General features: G+C 40.3%; 1 protein-coding gene across 3 annotated transcripts in view; it reads left to right on the forward strand.

Annotated features, from left to right (window-relative positions):
• LOC112045140 (uncharacterized) overlaps positions 1-17979 on the forward strand; it is a 219469-nt gene that overhangs the window by 188403 nt on the left and 13087 nt on the right. For 2 of the 3 annotated variants that reach the window (XM_052883154.1, XM_052883153.1), the window contains 4 exons: positions 15465-15816; positions 16099-16166; positions 16567-16714; positions 17457-17569. In XM_052883154.1, the coding sequence (XP_052739114.1) occupies positions 15465-15816; positions 16099-16166; positions 16567-16714; positions 17457-17569 (681 nt within the window). The remainder of the gene's footprint in view (positions 1-15464; positions 15817-16098; positions 16167-16566; positions 16715-17456; positions 17570-17979) is intronic. The other variant, XM_024081224.2, reaches the window with a different exon arrangement.

The raw sequence follows: 17979 nt of genomic DNA on the forward strand, positions 1-17979 counted from the left end.
TTTGACGCCGCTACTACTGAAGCGATTTGGCTGAAATAGAAGTAGATTTCACTCTGGATTGACACATAGGCTACTTTTTATCCCGCAAAAATCCATGGTTTCCCGAGATTTGCGAAAACTGATGATTTTGATGATTGTTACTCTTTCACGCCTCGACTACTGTACCGAATTAGCTGAAATTTGGTATTAAGATATATTATAGCCTGGATTAACACAGGCTACTTTTTGTCCAGGAAAAATCCATGGTTCCCATACCCTGTAATAAATCAATTCACTATCTAGGTTTATTGAAATGAGAACTTCTTAACCATAGGGTAAACCGCTTCGTAATGCGTTACGTCGTCGGTCTCCCTTCCCTTTCTTTCCCTTAGCTTCCCGTTCTCTCACTCATACGGCAACAGGTATAAGGTATCACTTTGTCAAGCGTCCCTAAACGCGCACGTTTATTTTTTATTTCATAACCTTTGCTTGTATGTATTAATAGTTAACTGAAAATACATTTCTACAAACAAGTATCAAGAACATACAGTCGAGTAAATGTAACCAAGTACGTACATAATATTAATTTCAATTTATTTTGTGACTCATTTTATTTAATGTGCCCCATTACGATCGTATTGCGATTGGAATGGGGAGTGGAAATTGTTAAATGTTTAAATAATTAAATGAAACCATAAAAACTAAACCAGCTTTCTGTTAAAAACTCTGTAGATACGTAAATGTTTAAGTGATCAAAAAGAAATGTATTACATAATTCAAATTGGAAAATTATTATAATTTCTTTTCTCTTTTATTCTATATTATTGGGGAAAGATTTATCTACTTAAAGATGGTTCGTTTTTCTTTTCAAAATAAAAAGCTTATGGTGACTACGATGTTGCATAAATCATTATTGTCAGCCAAAAACAAACAACTTTAACAGCCCACTAGCTCAAAGCCTTCTATGTGTAAGGATATTATGTAGCTTAGACCCATCACGCTGCTCCAATGCGGTTTAGCGGGCTTATGATGTTAATGTTAAACTCTTTTACTATCACTATCAGAGTGGTCTTACTTGCTCTCTGGGCTGTGTTGTTAATGAAAATTTTTAAAAGTTCTGAAGGAATCGAATCCAAGACCTTGTGATCCGAAATCACATAGGCTAACCAATGGACCGATGTGGCAGTCATACGAAGTCATGTTAATCATGAAGTTAATAACATTTCCAATTGACAAACCACTCACTTTTGAAAGTCGGTCAAAAACGGCGAAGTATCAAGTAAGACTCAGGTGTGGTCGCGAGCAATTACACATTAATTCCAATTTATTTAGCCCTATTTCATGTACAGATACCTATAGGGCGAAATCCCGACTGGAATGCGAAATTGGAAATTTTAAATCACTTCAAAATGGGATTCGTGGTTTGAATACTTATATCGCGGAGTTGCTTTATACTAGATGCCGTGCTTTTCCGTTACTGTTGCCGAAAGTCGAGCGATTTACGAGCGATTTGACCAAAAAAATGCAGCATAAGGCAACTTGTACTGATAGTTTCAAACATTACGACTCACTTCAACCCGCATTGAAACTAGTTCGGTCTAAGCTCTATATGTTACGAAAGAGGCCTGTCTTTGACAAACGTAAATTTTGCAAGTTTAAAATTAAAACTACATGATTTTTTGATGAACTAGTAGACATACGCGGCTCCGTGCGCGTAAAATTATATTTTTCTTTCCAGGATTAAAAGTATCATATTGTGTGTGTTAATCTATCTTTATTCCAAATTTCGATCAATTCGGTTCCGTAGTTGCAGCTTGAAGGTGTAAGAAATAGTGACCGTTACAAAATCAAATTTTATTACTCTAACTCTACTCTAAGCCCGCCAAGCCGTATTTGAGGAGAGATTGTAAGTGGGTCTCAGCTCCATATCTCATCTCGTCGTTATCAACCTATATTCGGCTCACTGCTGAGCTCGAGTCTCCTCTCAGAATAAGAGGGGTTAGACCAATAGTCCACCACGCTGGCCCAAAGCTGATTGGCAGACTTCACACACGCAGAGAATTAAGAAAATTCTCTGGTATGCAGGTTTCCTCACGATGTTTTCCTTCACCGTTTGAGACACGTGATATTTAATTTTTTTTTTAAATGCACACAATTGAAAAGTTGGAGGTGCATGCCCCGGACCGGATCCGAACCCACACCCTCCAGTATTGGAGGCAGAAGTCATATCCACTAGTCTATCATGGCATATATCATTTATACTAATATTATAAAGAGGTAAAGTTTGTGTTATAGGGGTAAACACTAGATCAAATGAACGGATTTCGAAAATTCTTTTACCACTAGAAAGCCACGTTATTTGTTAGTGCTATAGGCTATATTTTATTTCCGTATTCTCAGGGGAACAAAAACTACGTGGGTGAAACTGTTGGGGGTCGGCTAGTCTGCTTTAACGTCGGAGGTCTAACCCTGTAATGAATAAAATAGCCTGTAATGATTAGTATGAATGGATAAGAACCGTCAACGATTCGTCACACGTTTAGGTATAAGCTAATATCATCGCACGCCTCGTCTCAGCGTCGTGTATCGCTCAAGTATCATTCAGCGGAATTACTCCACAATTGTATTTGACAGAGTCAATTGCATAATGCGGTCCCACGTCGCTGGTCGCTGGCTTGAGTGGGGCCCCTAAACTGGCGGTAATTGTAGCACAAGCGGAAGCGGTAGTAAAGCTTAGGAGCGGGCTTACTATAGAATCTGTGACTGTCTTAGTAGTAACAGAACCCCGCGAGTGAACCCATTCCCGTTGGCATACGGGGTTAAAATGTAGACTTTGTTCCTCCTTATCTAGCTCTTTATTGTTGAAGGAATTTTTAAATAATTAGCCTATCTAGATGGTACAAAAATATTTTTTGGGTGAAGTAGAATTTTAGTGCACAAATGTGTGAGCTAAAAGTCTGCCACGCAGGCCCCGTGTGGATTGGTAAACTTCACATACGAAGAGAATTAAGATAATTCTCTGGTATGCAGGGTTCCATGCGATGTTTTCCTTTCACCGTTTGAGACACGTGATAATTAATTTCTTAAATTGCGTAAGACTGAAAAGTTGAAGATGCATGCCCCGGACCGGATTCGAACCTACTTAATATCATGTGTTTTTCTAAATTGAGTATTAATTTTATGCCATGCATTGAAAATTACTTTGATAATAAAATAATGGGTAAATGGCGCCTATGTGGATACTTGGAGGGAACAATGAAGAGTAGGCAGCGAATATTATTAGAGTCGTGCCATCGAATCACTACGCAAATTGTATTTGACAGAGTCAATTGTATAATTTGGTCCCACGTTGACTTGGCCCCGCGACTTCTTGGCCAGGGCTGACAAACTGTTGGTAACATTTTCCTTTAACTATAATTCGCATTGCAGTCATATATCGTAAACGTATAATATCCACGTAGACGATCAACACAGCGCTTTCCGGTGCAGGGTTGTTATTTCAGCATCTTAGGAACCTCAACGTCCGCCGCCGTTAGTAACCCGCCCATTGTCACTTCAGCTTTGCGACTCGTTGAGCTATGTTGGTCACTTTGGTTCTTTTGCGGATCTCCTCAATTTTGATTCGATCGCTGAGATGCTTTGAGCTTATTGCTCCATCGTCGGTTGACTACTCTCTGAGGCTGTAGACTAACTCTGAGGTTTCTTATGAGACTCGTAGTTAGCGACCAAATCGCATATAATAATAGTTTAATTTTAATAATAATTAATTTGATTTGAAAAGACTTTCATTAAGACAACTTGCAAATGTAGATTAATCTTATAATGGAGCCACATAACTGACTTTGTTTCTATAGGGACTCGGAAAAAGGTTTTAAAGATATAACGAAAATTTCACGCGAACGAAATCACAAGCCTTCACTATATTATTAATATAAATGTAGTCTATGTAAAAACCGGCACTACAACAAATTGGGTAAATATAAAACAATAGATAACCATCTAAATGTACGAGTCCATTAAACACACGTTAACGATTACCGTTTCCGAGTTATGGCGCAGTTCACAAACAGACATAATTGTCGATCGGCTGTTTGATAACGCACCCTTCGCGACTATTGTTGGGGTCGATGGTGGTGTATTTGTTTTGTTGTGTTTGACTGTACAGTCTCTACACGTGCCACTAACGACGTACGATGGCAATACTGCTGGTACACTCGCGAAGGAAAGGCCCAAACAACACGTCCAATCAGCGTCCACGACGATATATATTTAATATGAATATAGTTGTGATCGAATCAGAAATGAGGTGATCCGCAGAAAAACCAAAGTTACCGACATATCTCAACAAGTCGCGAATCTGAAGTAGCACATCATTCCAAGAGCCGATGGACGTTGGGGTTCCAAAGTGCTGGAATGGCGAATCCGCACTAGAAACGCAGTGTTGGTCGACCTCCCACTAGATGGACTGACGACATCAAGCACAGGGATTCGCTGGATGCAGGCGGCTTAGGATCGTGATGTTTGGAAGTCCCTACTAAAGGCCTATGTCCTGCAGTGGTCGTCCGTCTGCTGATATGATGAATCTGTTCGCCGCTTTTTGGATCTGGGCCCTCATGATTGAGGATCGTGACCAATGTCACGTCCTGTACCTTCAGTCGCTGGTCATTTGGACGGCACTGTAAACGGTGAGGGCACCTGTTTCTTTAAGTACATCCGACCATCGGGTTGTAGATCTACCCCATGGCCGTTTGCCTTCTACATTTCACTTTAATTCTATTCTAACAACGGTTTACTTTAATCCATGAATGATAGTAGTATTCTATATAGTCTGTAGATAGTAATTTTCAACTTAAAACACCACTCTTTTGTTAATAGTCCTTTATTTTACATCATTAGCAATCTATTATTACCTAAATACGCCCTACTGTATAATTTGGACATCATGTTCCAATAGTTGATTTATGTCCAAGCAGTTCAAAATTGTACATTTATTTTCTACTAGTGGACGCTAGCTACTTCGTCCACGTTGAATTCAGTTTTTCACAAATCCCGCGGGGACCATGGATTTTTCCAGGATGAAAAGCATAGCCTGTGTTAATCCAGAGTAAAATCTATTTCTATTCCAAATTTCAGCCAAATCGCTACAAAAGCCGCAGCGCAAAGGAGGAACATACATACACACTTACACACACACAAAGTTTGATCTTTATAATATTACTGTGATATTATATTAACACCACTTGTTTGTTTTAAATTAATTTCCTTAAGTTGGTAGTGTTAAACTGTAGCCCTTAGTCATTATCATTATCAAACTACAACATCTGATAGTGGTCGTTTAAGAACTGAACATAAGGTACCCTAAGCCCGCCAGTTTGAGTTGGTGCAGCGTGATGGGTCTAAGCTCCATATCCTCTCTCTCCTATAAGAAGAGTATAGGTATAAGGTATAAAATTAAATCGGGTACATCGGTGTTTTCCCATAATTAGTAATTTTCACATAGAAACATTTGTGCTGACTTATTTTTCAAAAACAAAACAATTAATTGTAAATAATTAATTAATTAATTGACACTAATTATTATTTGCTGCGTATTCGAGAGAAACCCGAAATTAATGTTTTAAAAACAGGCAGGTAACGAGAGTAAACAGCTTCTCGCCAAATTCGCCATTTTCTAATGACGTAAACATCCCGCCATATTGGCACCGTAGGGTGTCCATGAATAGATTATTTTCTTGGATTTTCCACTTTTGTATCAGTAGACTTTTTTGTCCATAGGTCGTCTGGGTATGAACTACCTCCTTGCCTTCGTCTGCTGCTAAACAGCATCGCTGTATCGGTATGACGGGTATAATTTCCAGTTGAACTTCGAAGCACATGAGACTCGACTTCGAGACTTCGACGGCCTCCGTGGCGCAGTGGTATGCGCGGTGGATATACAAGACGGAGGTCCTGGGTTCGATCCCCGGCTGGGCAGATTGAGATTTTCTTAATTTGTCCAGGTCTGGCTGGGGCCGTGGCTGGTTACCATCCTGCTGGCTAAGACGTACTGCCAAGCGATTTAGCGTTCCGGTACGATGCCGTGTAGAAACCGAAAGGGGTGTGGATTTTCATCCTTCTCCTAACAAGTTAGCCCGCTTCCATCTTAGACTGCATCATCACTTACCATCAGGTAGTCAAGGGCTAATTTGTAAAGAATAAAAAAAAAAACTCAACATCTGGGCTCGTTAATGGGCGCTGAGAAGCGTTTTGTACGTCGTGTTCCTTGCATGCTCTGCAAAGTGATATTTTAATGTAGGCGACGGTATTTTGATGCAGGCGGCTCAGGATTGGGATGTTTGGAAGTCCCTACAAAAGGACTATATGTCCTGCAGTGGACGTCATCCGCTGATATGATTATGATGATGATTTCCTCTTAATAGGCTGCTTGTTGCGTCGACTATTATTATAGAAAATGGATTTATAACAAATGTACACTATGTTTATTACAAAAATGCTATTTAACTCGTGATTATTCTATTTCCATCAATAGTTCTTATTATTCTTATTCTTATTCTTAGTTTATCTTTCAGTGGTGAGTTGGTATTCCAGCAACCAAAATTCCACCTGACATCATTTATTTAACTGTGTAACCTTTGTAGCTTCGCAACTCAGTGACCTCTTATGTTTATCTAGTGTCTACGTTTTTTCTTTCATGTAACTTTAAAATAACATAATACTCGTATATTAGTATTCTATTGTATTGTTGATGTTATTATAATACGATTTCATAAATATATGTATGATAAATAGTTGTAAACATGCGGGATCATCTTTTACAATTATAATTATTTTTTTGTGATTAGACTACAAAATTATTATTCTATTGTATTTCTATTGTGGCTCTAATAAAGAATTTCTATTTATATTACATTGAAATTAATCTATACTAATATTATAAATGCGAGAGTAAATCTGTCTGTCTCTCTGTCTGTCACCTTTTCACGGGTAAACGGCTGAACTGATCAAAATAAATTTTGGTATAATAGTAAACGGGACCTTGGAGCAAAACATAGGGTACTTTTTAATCCTAAAATAAAAATAAAAAGTGTGAAATAGGGGTTGAAAGTTTTTATGGAAAGTCCTTCATTTTTAGAGTCACAGTTTTAAAAATTTGTTCATAAATTATGAAAAAAATACGAAATATAGTGTGATTGAAGAATTTTTAAAATTTAACCACTAAAGTGGTGAAATAGGGGTTGAAAGTTTACATTGATTTCCACGCGGATGAAGTTGCTAGTACACAATAAGAGCATTTCAGGATGGTCTCATTTAATTTGAAATCGCATGGTGTTTGTGGAATAATGGAAACGAGAAAAACAGAGCCCGGAGTGTTTTGAAGCATTAGCCGGTATTAATTAGATGTATTTATTCCCAGTTTTAATTTACAATAAGTATCGCCTTTCATGCTATCGTACCTTCGCTGGGAGTAGCCTTTTCTGCGACTTTGTTTACCTTCGTACTTTGTGTCTAGTAGCGGTAGAGTGCTTTGTGACATCGCTCCGAAGTACTACCTACTATTGGGCTTATCTTTCTTTGGTGCCGCCGCATTGCTGTTCCAGTCTGAAATTCTTGAAACACAGGCATATGTGGCTTACTACACCGCACCGCCTTCAAAGTGATCAGCAGGTAGAACGTGATATGATGTTATTTTTCGCTTTTTAGTTTAGTAGATATACCTACTAGGAGATTGTAGCCCTTGACTACAATCTCACCCGACGGTAAGTGTTGATGCACTCTAAGATGGAAGCGAGCTAACTTGTTAGGAGGAGGACGACAATACACACACCTTTCGGTTTCTACACGACAATACGAATGCGTGAATCGTCTTTCGTTCTTGACTTCGGTGATCTTTTAGCACTGACATTTGTTATCTTCAACAATATTTAAATAATTGTATTATCGCAGATGAAAATTGTAGCAAAAATTGTTGCACAGGATAATCGCAATCGCAGACAACTTTTCGTCGTTCGCAATCGAGAAATTCTCCTTGTTTGTAACTCAGCCCTTATTCCCGGAGGCGAATGTATCTGGCACATCGACTGTATCGGCTTAGCAGCTGGCGAAGTGAGCTCGCACGGGCGGGTACGTAGGAAACATCAAAAATGTTTTCGTATAATAACAAAGTGCGGGGAGCAACATTTTTTTCAATTTCCGCCCCCGCCCTAAACCGCTTAGCGGATCCTGTAATCTTTTGTTCGTATCAAATATGGAAAGGAATCTGTTTTGAGGTTTTCGAGGTAAGTTCCAACGATTTGGAAAAATGTACGGCTATTCGTCTTACGCCTACTCCCTGACGTAGAACGGTGTTACTTTGCCTGTTTCATATTCAAATACAAAAAATATCTATTATTAATATTTATTGTGTGCATTTTTAGTAATTAAATATCACGCGTCTCGAACGGTGAAGGAAAAACATCGTGAGGAAAGCTACATACCAGTGAATTTTCTTAATTCTCGGCGTGTGTGAAGACTGTCAATCCGCATTGGGCTAACGTGGTGGACTATTGGACTAACCCCTCTCATTCCGAGAGGCGAACGTAGGTTGAGAAAAAAATATATATTGATACTGTAACCCGCTTGCCGCCGGCGACTCAAGACCGTCGACGTCCATCGGCTGGTAATGATGATGATGATGATGATGATAGCTACTTCAAAATCACAAATGAGTTTCATTTCTATCCTAATTACGGCCAATATTCCATTTCCCCTACTCGGGAAAGACCGTATTAGGACGACGTACGACAATAGACCAACGGGGATCGAACCACCACTCCTCGGTGATGAGTCTAACCGTTCTTACCGTTGAGCTACTGAGACTCTAATGGTAATCTGTGTTCTGTTGGTAGTATCGCTCTGTTAAAGGTGATGGTTCTTTAACATCAGGTGGGTCACAGGTGGGTCATCTGTTTGTTTTGTCAATTTGCTGAAAAAATCTAACTAGTTTGAATTGAGAATGCATAATAATTTTGCTAATTATAGCGTTATAAAATATCATACTCGTATTATAAATTAATACCAGTATATGTCAGGTCCATAAAAGCAAATCCGTAAAAACAGAATTCGGCGTAAACAGGGTAGTGTGCCCCTAGTAAACCCTAGTAATTGAATATTTCACGAGTTCGCTGCATTTATTGAATATGAAATTAATAAGCTAACGCAAGGTAAAAATATTTTTTGAAATATCAAAATCGACTTTATTTGTATGATGAAATATAGCTCAAAATCATTCAAACTAAACTACCAATGTAACGGAAAAAGACATTTCCATCACACCCCGTGAATACGTGATGGTGGAAATAATGTTTCGCCCTGTCTAACACGTTGAGTATGAACGCGTCGGAAAGGGACAAAAAAGTGGCGGTAAATGAGCCAAGTTCATTAAGAATTCCGAAAATGAAACCCAATCATATTATTTCGCGTCGCGTTTAGCTCGGGATGGCTTTATGCACCAGTGAAGTTTCGACGCGGGCCCGGGTTTTAAATTATGAATGAGTTTGCTCACTGAGTTTAGAAAGTTTAAATTGGAGTTTATTTTTTCGAAAATAAAAAATTAGGTACCATAGTTTCATGTTCATTTTAGTAGTATTTCATAGCTTTTGTTTGATAATACCTCTGGGAGACCTTTTGGCGGAACAATTTTCAGTAGCAATTTATAAAACTCATACCTGCTTTATTTGATTCAATTTTTTAATATAATACCTTATTTATATATTACACCTATTATTAACTATTTTTACATACATATTGCAATGCATGAGGTATTGCAATATGTATTAAACATTAGGTATACTTTTTCTAGCAACACCAAATAAGCACTGGACCGATAGACATAACTTAGACTAACAATGAACTCACACAATAAAATAAATCTATCTTTAAATTACTTGATCTTAAAATATATAACCTTGTCATGCAAAAAAAAATCGCAACGCCGCAATATAAACCTGACTTTGAGATCTGACATTATGAGCCATTATGACCCGTATTCATGACCTTTATCGCAGTAAATCGCAGCCAAGCACTAAAACTTTCAACTATTGCATAACACCGTCCCACGAAAACGCGATTAAGAAAAGCTTTGACGAGTGTACGAAATTCGATTACGAGTAATAATAAAGTAACATACGTTGTTCTCATACTGAATCAACTTTTCAGACTTTGACAACCGTAAAATTTCAACCGAATATTAAAAGTAAACCAATGATTTAGAATTATGATTCTTCTGTTCTTATGACATTAATGTTCCTCTTTTCTCCTATAGAATGAACCGTAGATCTTTTGGATCTTTAACTGTTGAGCGGTCGAGGCTAATTGGAATTATTTTATATAAGGCTACGCTATATGCTTACTTACTCATCATCAATCCATATTCGCACCCAGCGTGGTAGGCATTAGTCTACCACGCTGGCCCAATGCGGATTGGCAGACTTCACACACGCAGAGAATTAAGTCAATTCTCAGGTATGCAGGTTTCCTCGCGATGTTCTTTCTTCACCGTTTGAGACACGTGATATTTAATTTCTTAAAATGCACACAACTGAAAAGTTGGGGGTATTTCCCCCGGACCCGGATTCGAACACACACCCTCCGGAATCGGAGGCAGAGGTCATATCCACTAGGCTAGGCTCGGCTCTTACTCACTTACTCTTAATAATTATGACCACTTCCTCTGTATCGGCTTCAGTGCCTTAGTTTCTAAGCGCCAATTTCAAATGCTCAATCGCTTGGCGGTACGTCTTTGGTGGTAGGGGTAGGTAACTCGCCACGGATCACGTTCGATGTCAACCACTAGACTAAAGCTGACCTAATATAGAAAATAAGTAATATCAGTACTTTCCGTTCTCGTGTGAATCCGGTTATTGGTGAAATAATATTCAAAATCAGTTCAGTAGATCCTATTAATTATTATACCTATTAATTAGAACTATTATCGATGAAATCTGTGATCGAAGGACCTCTGTGTTGTATATCACAGCATTCCTAACTGCGTCAAAGAGTCAAGTACCTGTAGTTAAACACAAAACCATACCCACAGCATTGCTGCAATGCTGCTTGGCGGCGGAAATGAGCAGGGCGGTTATACTTCTCCTTTAGTATTTACTAACTTTGAAGACATCTATAGAATGGATATTATTCTAAGAGCTGATCCCCTTTTGAGTCGAAATTAATTAATTATGATATTTTGATAAATTGTTCTCAAGTCGTAACGGGATTAATTTATTTAAACTCGTTATATTATTTTATCATGACTGACGGTGGAATTTGATTATTTTCTTTTGGAGCCCTTCTCCGTTGTTATATACCTAGGTTTTGTTTTTCAATCATCAATTTTGTCTTATTAATTTTGACTATTCGTTTTATATGAATGGTGTGAAAAGTGGCGTAGCTAGGGGCTAGGCGGTGTATTGCCCCTGGGCCCTCTAGTTCAGGGGGCACTCGAATCTTTACCAGAAAATCACGATCGATCGAATCGAACTTTTGAAAATTTCTCCCATTTTCAAAATAAATGTGATGTGAAATAGATACATATTTCATATTTTTAACCGACTTCAAAAAAAGGAGGAGGTATTTCAATTCGACCGTATACATATATTTTTCTTTAAACCCTAACCAGTTTAGATAGTAACTAAGCATTTTTCATTTGCACCGGGGCCCTTGGTTAATTAATTAGCTACGCCACTGAATATATCTTTGACCTATTAATTCCTTAATTATCATCAGTGTCAGCCTATTTCCAAGGCCCACTTTAAATCTAGACCGTTCTAGAAGACGCAGTTGGGTCTGTATGGTTTAAATATGCAACTTTATCTATCAAATGTTAATGATATCGATCGGAACCGACGCGGACGGCTCAGTACTCTCTAGCACGCAGGGTTAACATCGATTTCCCGGTTCATTAATCGACGAAATTAAAACCCAAAGAGAAAAAAAATTAATAAATCACACAACAAACGCCTCATTACTTGGACATGTGAGGTAAACACAAAAGTCCTCTTCTGTCGGCTAGGGTCGGTTGACAATGCAATAATAGACTGCCTAGTGCATTGCCTAGGAACTAAGTTGAGCTTTGTTCGAAATCTATTTATTGTATTCACGTAGGTACAAGTGGTAGGTATGGAAAAATATTATTCATTTTGTGCACTTTTGTGGTACAAGTCATAGGAATTCAGTGTTTCCAATTTCTAATTCATTTCTGTTGTTTAAAACAGAAGTAGTTTTACTACTCCTAAAAGAAGGTTCTAAACTCGCACTAACTTATGTAAATATGTAAATTTAGAAAGTGAAATAAACGATTTTTTTTATAGTGACGTGATAGCCCAGTGGTTCTGCCTTCGATTCGGAGGGCTTAGTTATGTGCATTTTAAGAAATTAAAAATCACATGTCTCAAACCCTGAAACAATGAAGGAAAAACATCGTGAGGAAACCGGCATACCTGAGAATTTTCTTAATTCTTTACGTGCCCGAAGTCTGCCAATCCGCATTTGGCCAGCGTGGTTCTAACCCACCTCGTTCTGAGAGGAGACTCGTGCTCAGTAGTGGGCTGAATATTGGTTGTTAATGATGATGATGATGAATTTCATTAAGACTTGGGATATTGTGGAACCGTCTAGTTTGAGCTTTTCTTGTACTAACGTTCGGGTGACAAATTCTATTGAAAAGAGCTAAGCTAAGATTGAGGTAATAAATTGCAGATGGTCTTTTAAAACAATCATAGTTTTTATCATCTGTAATTTACGAATTATTTTAAATTCTATTTCCTGTATAAAATCTAAACGAATTACTATTTCCATAGCAAGACGATCAAAGAGTTATTTTCGCATTTTTTTTTTATTTTGGCTCGGGCTCAGGTTGAATCTAACGATAATATATTGTTGTTTTCCTTTGACGGCACAGTCGTGCTAAATCGAAAAGTTTTCTTACTAAGCCAAAATTATTTACGAAAACAAAGTACGGTTCTAAGAACGTTTACCTTAAATACATGTAAAAATAATTGAATTGTTGTTTGACATAGTTCTTAATTGATTCAAATATCCTTTTGAAGCTAGTGAACATGTGATATTTTTATTTGTACTAGTGTATACTGTCATCATCATCATATCAGCCGATGGACGTCCACTGCAGGACATAGGCCTTTTGTAAGGACTTCCAAACATCACGATACTGAGCCACCTGCCTGCGAATCCCTGCGACTCGCTTGATGTGGTCAGTCCACCTGGTGGGGGGTCGGCCAACACTGCGCTTACTAGTGCGGGGTCGCCATTCCAGCCCTTTGGGACCCCAACTGTATACTGTACTAGTGTAGTTTCGAATGTGCCCGTACAGTAGAATTAACTGAAACGAACTGGATCACACAAAATACATGCAATATTGAAAACTACCGGCGGTGGCTCAAATCTAATTTTATTACAAAGCGTAACTGTTAAGCTTTAATCGCGTGCCGTTTAAATTATTAGATTAAATCGTCTAATTTCATATCGTTTGTATACACATAATTCATGATATCGTGTACAATATTGTGGGATTTAGGCGTGATAATGCCCAAACTGAATACAGAACATGAAAAGCTGTGTTTGGTCATTTATACATTTCAAATAGGTTTCAAATTAATTAAAGGCTCCTTTGTTTCTTTCTCGTGTTGCTATATAATGCTGGCTCTACACGACGTAGCTATCGCGATAGCCTACTATGAAGGGCCATATCTAGCAGAGGGCGTAATGGCGTCTGAAGGCTTATGACGCGTGATTGGGATGTCATCATTTTCGGTTCGGATTTTCGGCCGCACATCAAACGATGGTGGATTTAATTAGAGATGTTGCCATGGATACCTTCCTTTGTGCCATGTTTGGTATTAGGTAACTCTTTTTCTCGTATACATTATTACGATATTAGAATGCGTTTAATAGGTATATTGAGACAGCTTGCTACAATTACGAGTACGAATAAACACTGAACGTCACGTGTAGATGCGTTACAACTATCGCATAGCCATCTCACCGACCATTTCAAGGCCAGCGATGGTCCATCGCGTAGAGCCAGCGTTGGCTATGGATTTCCACATAACCTCAGGTGTAAAAAGTAAAAAGCAAGTAAAAAGCAAAAAATAACATCTTACCTATGTGCTACCTACTGATCAGTTTGAAGGCGGTGCCATTCCAGTGTCGTGTTTAAATTAAGCTGTTTCTGAAAGAACCACAGAAATTTTGTAGTTTAAACCGGACTAATCAAAGCATCACTGGCTTGGCACCGCCTTTAAACTGATCAGAAGGTAGCACATAGGTAAGATGTTATTTTTTGCTTTTTAGTTTAAGTTAATTTTTGAGTTGGAAGTCGGTTGAATTTTATTTATTTAAATTTTTTGTAACGACGTATTTATACATCGATAGTGTGGGTCTTGAATTTGTCTCTATCTCTGTCTATAGGTAATATTGTCTTAAATAGAGAGAGATAGAGGTAAATTCCTAACTCACACTATTGAGAAAACATTTACGAGTACAAACACAAAATTATCCGTTGTAGCCCATGCCTCGGCCCACGGCGCTACATTTATTAACCGCCATTGTGACGGTGCATTGTTTTAAAACGCCAGGTGTCCGCATTGTGCGGTCGCCGACGCTGGCCCTAGCTCGGGTCCCCAGGGCTCGCTGGGCTGTACGGCTCCTTTGTTGCTACCACTGTACTGAACGATCATTTGAAACGCGTCAATGGGATTTCATTGTTGCACCAACTACGGGTGCATTGGTCGTTTTAGTGCTTGTTCTACGCTTTGAACTGACATTTTGCGTAACTTGTACCTCTTTGATGTAAGCCCGCTTCCATCTTAGACCGCATCGCCTCTTAACATCGGGTGAGATCGCAGGCAAGGCTTGACCCCCGAAATGAAGTATTATTAGTTTCATAATAGAATTCCATATCGATAGCCCAGTCCTGCCCATAGGTCCATTCTATTCACCCCCCCCCCCCTCCCCCCTCCACATTTTGATGATGACAGAACAGCAAACAGTATCAGTACCTCAACGGTAAAGTGGTCGGAGTCACCACCGAGGAGTGGTGGATCGATCCCAGCGCCGTTGGACTATTACCGTCGTCGTCATCATCATCATCATCATCATCATCAAATCAGCCGATGGACGTCCACTGCAGGACATAGGCCGTTTGTAAGGACTTCCAAACATCACGATACTGACCCACCTGCATCCAGCGTATCCCTGCGACTCGCTTGATGTCGTCAGTCCACCTGGTGGGGGTCGGCCAACACTGCGCTTACTAGTGCGGGTCGCCTTTTGGGACCCCAATGTCCATCGGCTCTTCGAACTATGCGCCCGTCGTACCCAATCCTTATTTCCCGACTAGTTAGGGAATGGAAATATTGGTCATATTTAAAAAGATATGGCAAATATTCTTTAAAAAAAACAGACATTTAACAATATCGTGTGTTGTGTTCCAGGCGGCGGCTGCACTTTCCCCGCCGAGTGGACCGGCAGCTGGTTCCAGTCGGGCTTCCCGGGCCTCATCGCCATCAACTCCACGCACATACACTCCAAGGGCGAGTGCTCCGAGACTGAGGCCTACGACAAGTTCCTGCTGTACGACAGGTATGTCTTCCCGGGCCTCATCGCCATCAACTCCACGCACATACACTCCAAGGGCGAGTGCTCCGAGACTGAGGCCTACGACAAGTTCCTGCTGTACGACAGGTATGTCTTCCCGGGCCTCATCGCCATCAACTCCACGCACATACACTCCAAGGTCGAGTGCTCCGAGACTGAGGCCTACGACAAGTTCCTGCTGTACGACAGGTATGTCTTCCCGGGCCTCATCGCCATCAACTCCACGCACATACACTCCAAGGGCGAGTGCTCCGAGACTGAGGCCTCTGGACCCTTGAAATCTACTTCTAAAGCCACCACAGTTCTTTATTTGGCTACCTAACTTGTCCATGGTAGGAGAAACTTTCCCTTAGTAGGTCTAGCTATTGCAGGCTTTCATTCATACATTGTGAATCATGCCATTTGGCAAAGTAATGCTAGTCTACCCTAAGTAAGACAGTAATCTAAAAGTTAAATTGAATTTATTTCCAGGACTTACGACTGCTACCGGTGTATGGTGATACACGAAAAGCACAAATACGTTCTGCAGTATAAAGAAAGTAAGTTGCCGAGTGTATCAATTCCAAATAATATATTTGTTTACACGTACTTAACCACACGAAACATCATGTAGCTCAAAATTACTTGCGAGCACGAGTCTCCTCTCAGAATGAGAGGGAATAGGCTAATAGTCCACCACGCTGACTCAATGCGAAAGTCCTTAATCGAAGGACATATCCTTAATCACTTAGTGCCACAAACTTTTGCCTTTGCCACTGACCCGGTGGCCAAAACTGTAACTAACGTCACGGCGGTCTACATTTTGCAAAACATTCTACTAAAAGCGCGACAACAGTGACACCCTCACCGGGTCAGATAAGTTTGTAACTATTAAGTATGTAACTATTATTAAGGCTTCATTGATTCCAAAGTTACATGAAGGTAACTTGAATGTTTCAGCATTCTGCAGCCCGAAAGACTCCCTGTCGACCATCTGCGACGAGATCAGCGGCGACGCGCCGCTCTACTCCATGTTCAGGAAGGAGCCGCGGCCGGAGCCCGAGCCCTGCCCCTTCCACCCCGCGCCCTTCACCTTCACGTACAACAGGTAAGTTCTGCGACGAGAGGTGCGGTACATACAACAGTGACCCTACGTCAGAAAGTGCAGTGCTGGTCGATCTCGCACTCGACGGACTGGCATTAACGCTTTGTAGAGAGCTGCTGGTCACAGTTGGCGCAGAACTGTTGTGTTCGCAAGTCTCTACGAAAGACCTACGTCTATTTGTGGATTCCGTCATTGTCAATATTTGAAGATAAACATAGGCAAGATCTAGACAATCGTCAGGAACATCTTAAAGCCAAATCTCTCTCTTGTCCTCTCTGCGCCAAGACATTCCACGCAAAAATAGGGTATATAAGTCACATGAGGGCATGATAGAATCCCGCGTGTGATCTGACGAAGTTTCGTGTCGTTATTGCTGAACCGGCATAGATGAGATGATGATGATGATGATCTTAACAGCCCACTGCATGGCCAAGCCTCTCTCCTTATAGGAAAGGGCATATGCGGAGATATTACTCTGGGTCTAGAATCTCCTATCACTGCCCCAATGTGGATTGGCTCGCTTAGGATAATCGCTATCAGATGTTAATGATAATAATCATGACCGATTGGCATGACGTGCTTTCTGAGGCACGGGGCACCACCAGCACCTCTGGGCTGAGATTTACAACTGAACATTTATTAGAAAAAAAAAAATTAGTATTTCACAACTCGACATAGACTAACCTGGACCAATGATGCAGTTTGTGAACTTGTTGCACTATACGTGCTGTGACTGGTGTTGCAGGGGCTCCAGCGACTGCGCGTACCCGCCGTCGCGCGCCGAGTCGTGCACGGACGACTCGCGCCTGCTGCTGCGGTACATGGCGTGCCCCGACGTGCCCGGCACCGAGAGCAACGGTACGTACTATCCTAATATACAACTAGCGGACGCCCGTGACTTCGTCCGCCCTTAGACCTCTTTACTGTACTCAGCGCCGGCCCGAAGTAAATTTTAAAATGGAGCGAGCTCCAATTATTCCCACAACAATTGTGAGTGCAAAGTAAGTATGGAACGTGAAGATCTCGACAATACTCTGGAGTGACCAACGTTTTTTACCATTTAGGCGCCCTCTAAGATTTGGCGCCTGGAGCGACTGCTCCGTTCGCCGTATGGGCGGGCCGGCCCTGACTGTACTTATTGCTGTAAAAATGGAGTAACTTCTCCCGTTTTCCCAACATTTCCTTTCACTGCTCTGCTCCTATTGATCGTAGCGTGATGAAAAGTATACTATAACCTGCCCAGGAGTATGAAGAATAATTGCACCATT

This window comes from Bicyclus anynana, chromosome 8 (assembly GCF_947172395.1).
Source record: "Bicyclus anynana chromosome 8, ilBicAnyn1.1, whole genome shotgun sequence".
Lineage (NCBI taxonomy): Eukaryota > Metazoa > Arthropoda > Insecta > Lepidoptera > Nymphalidae > Bicyclus > Bicyclus anynana.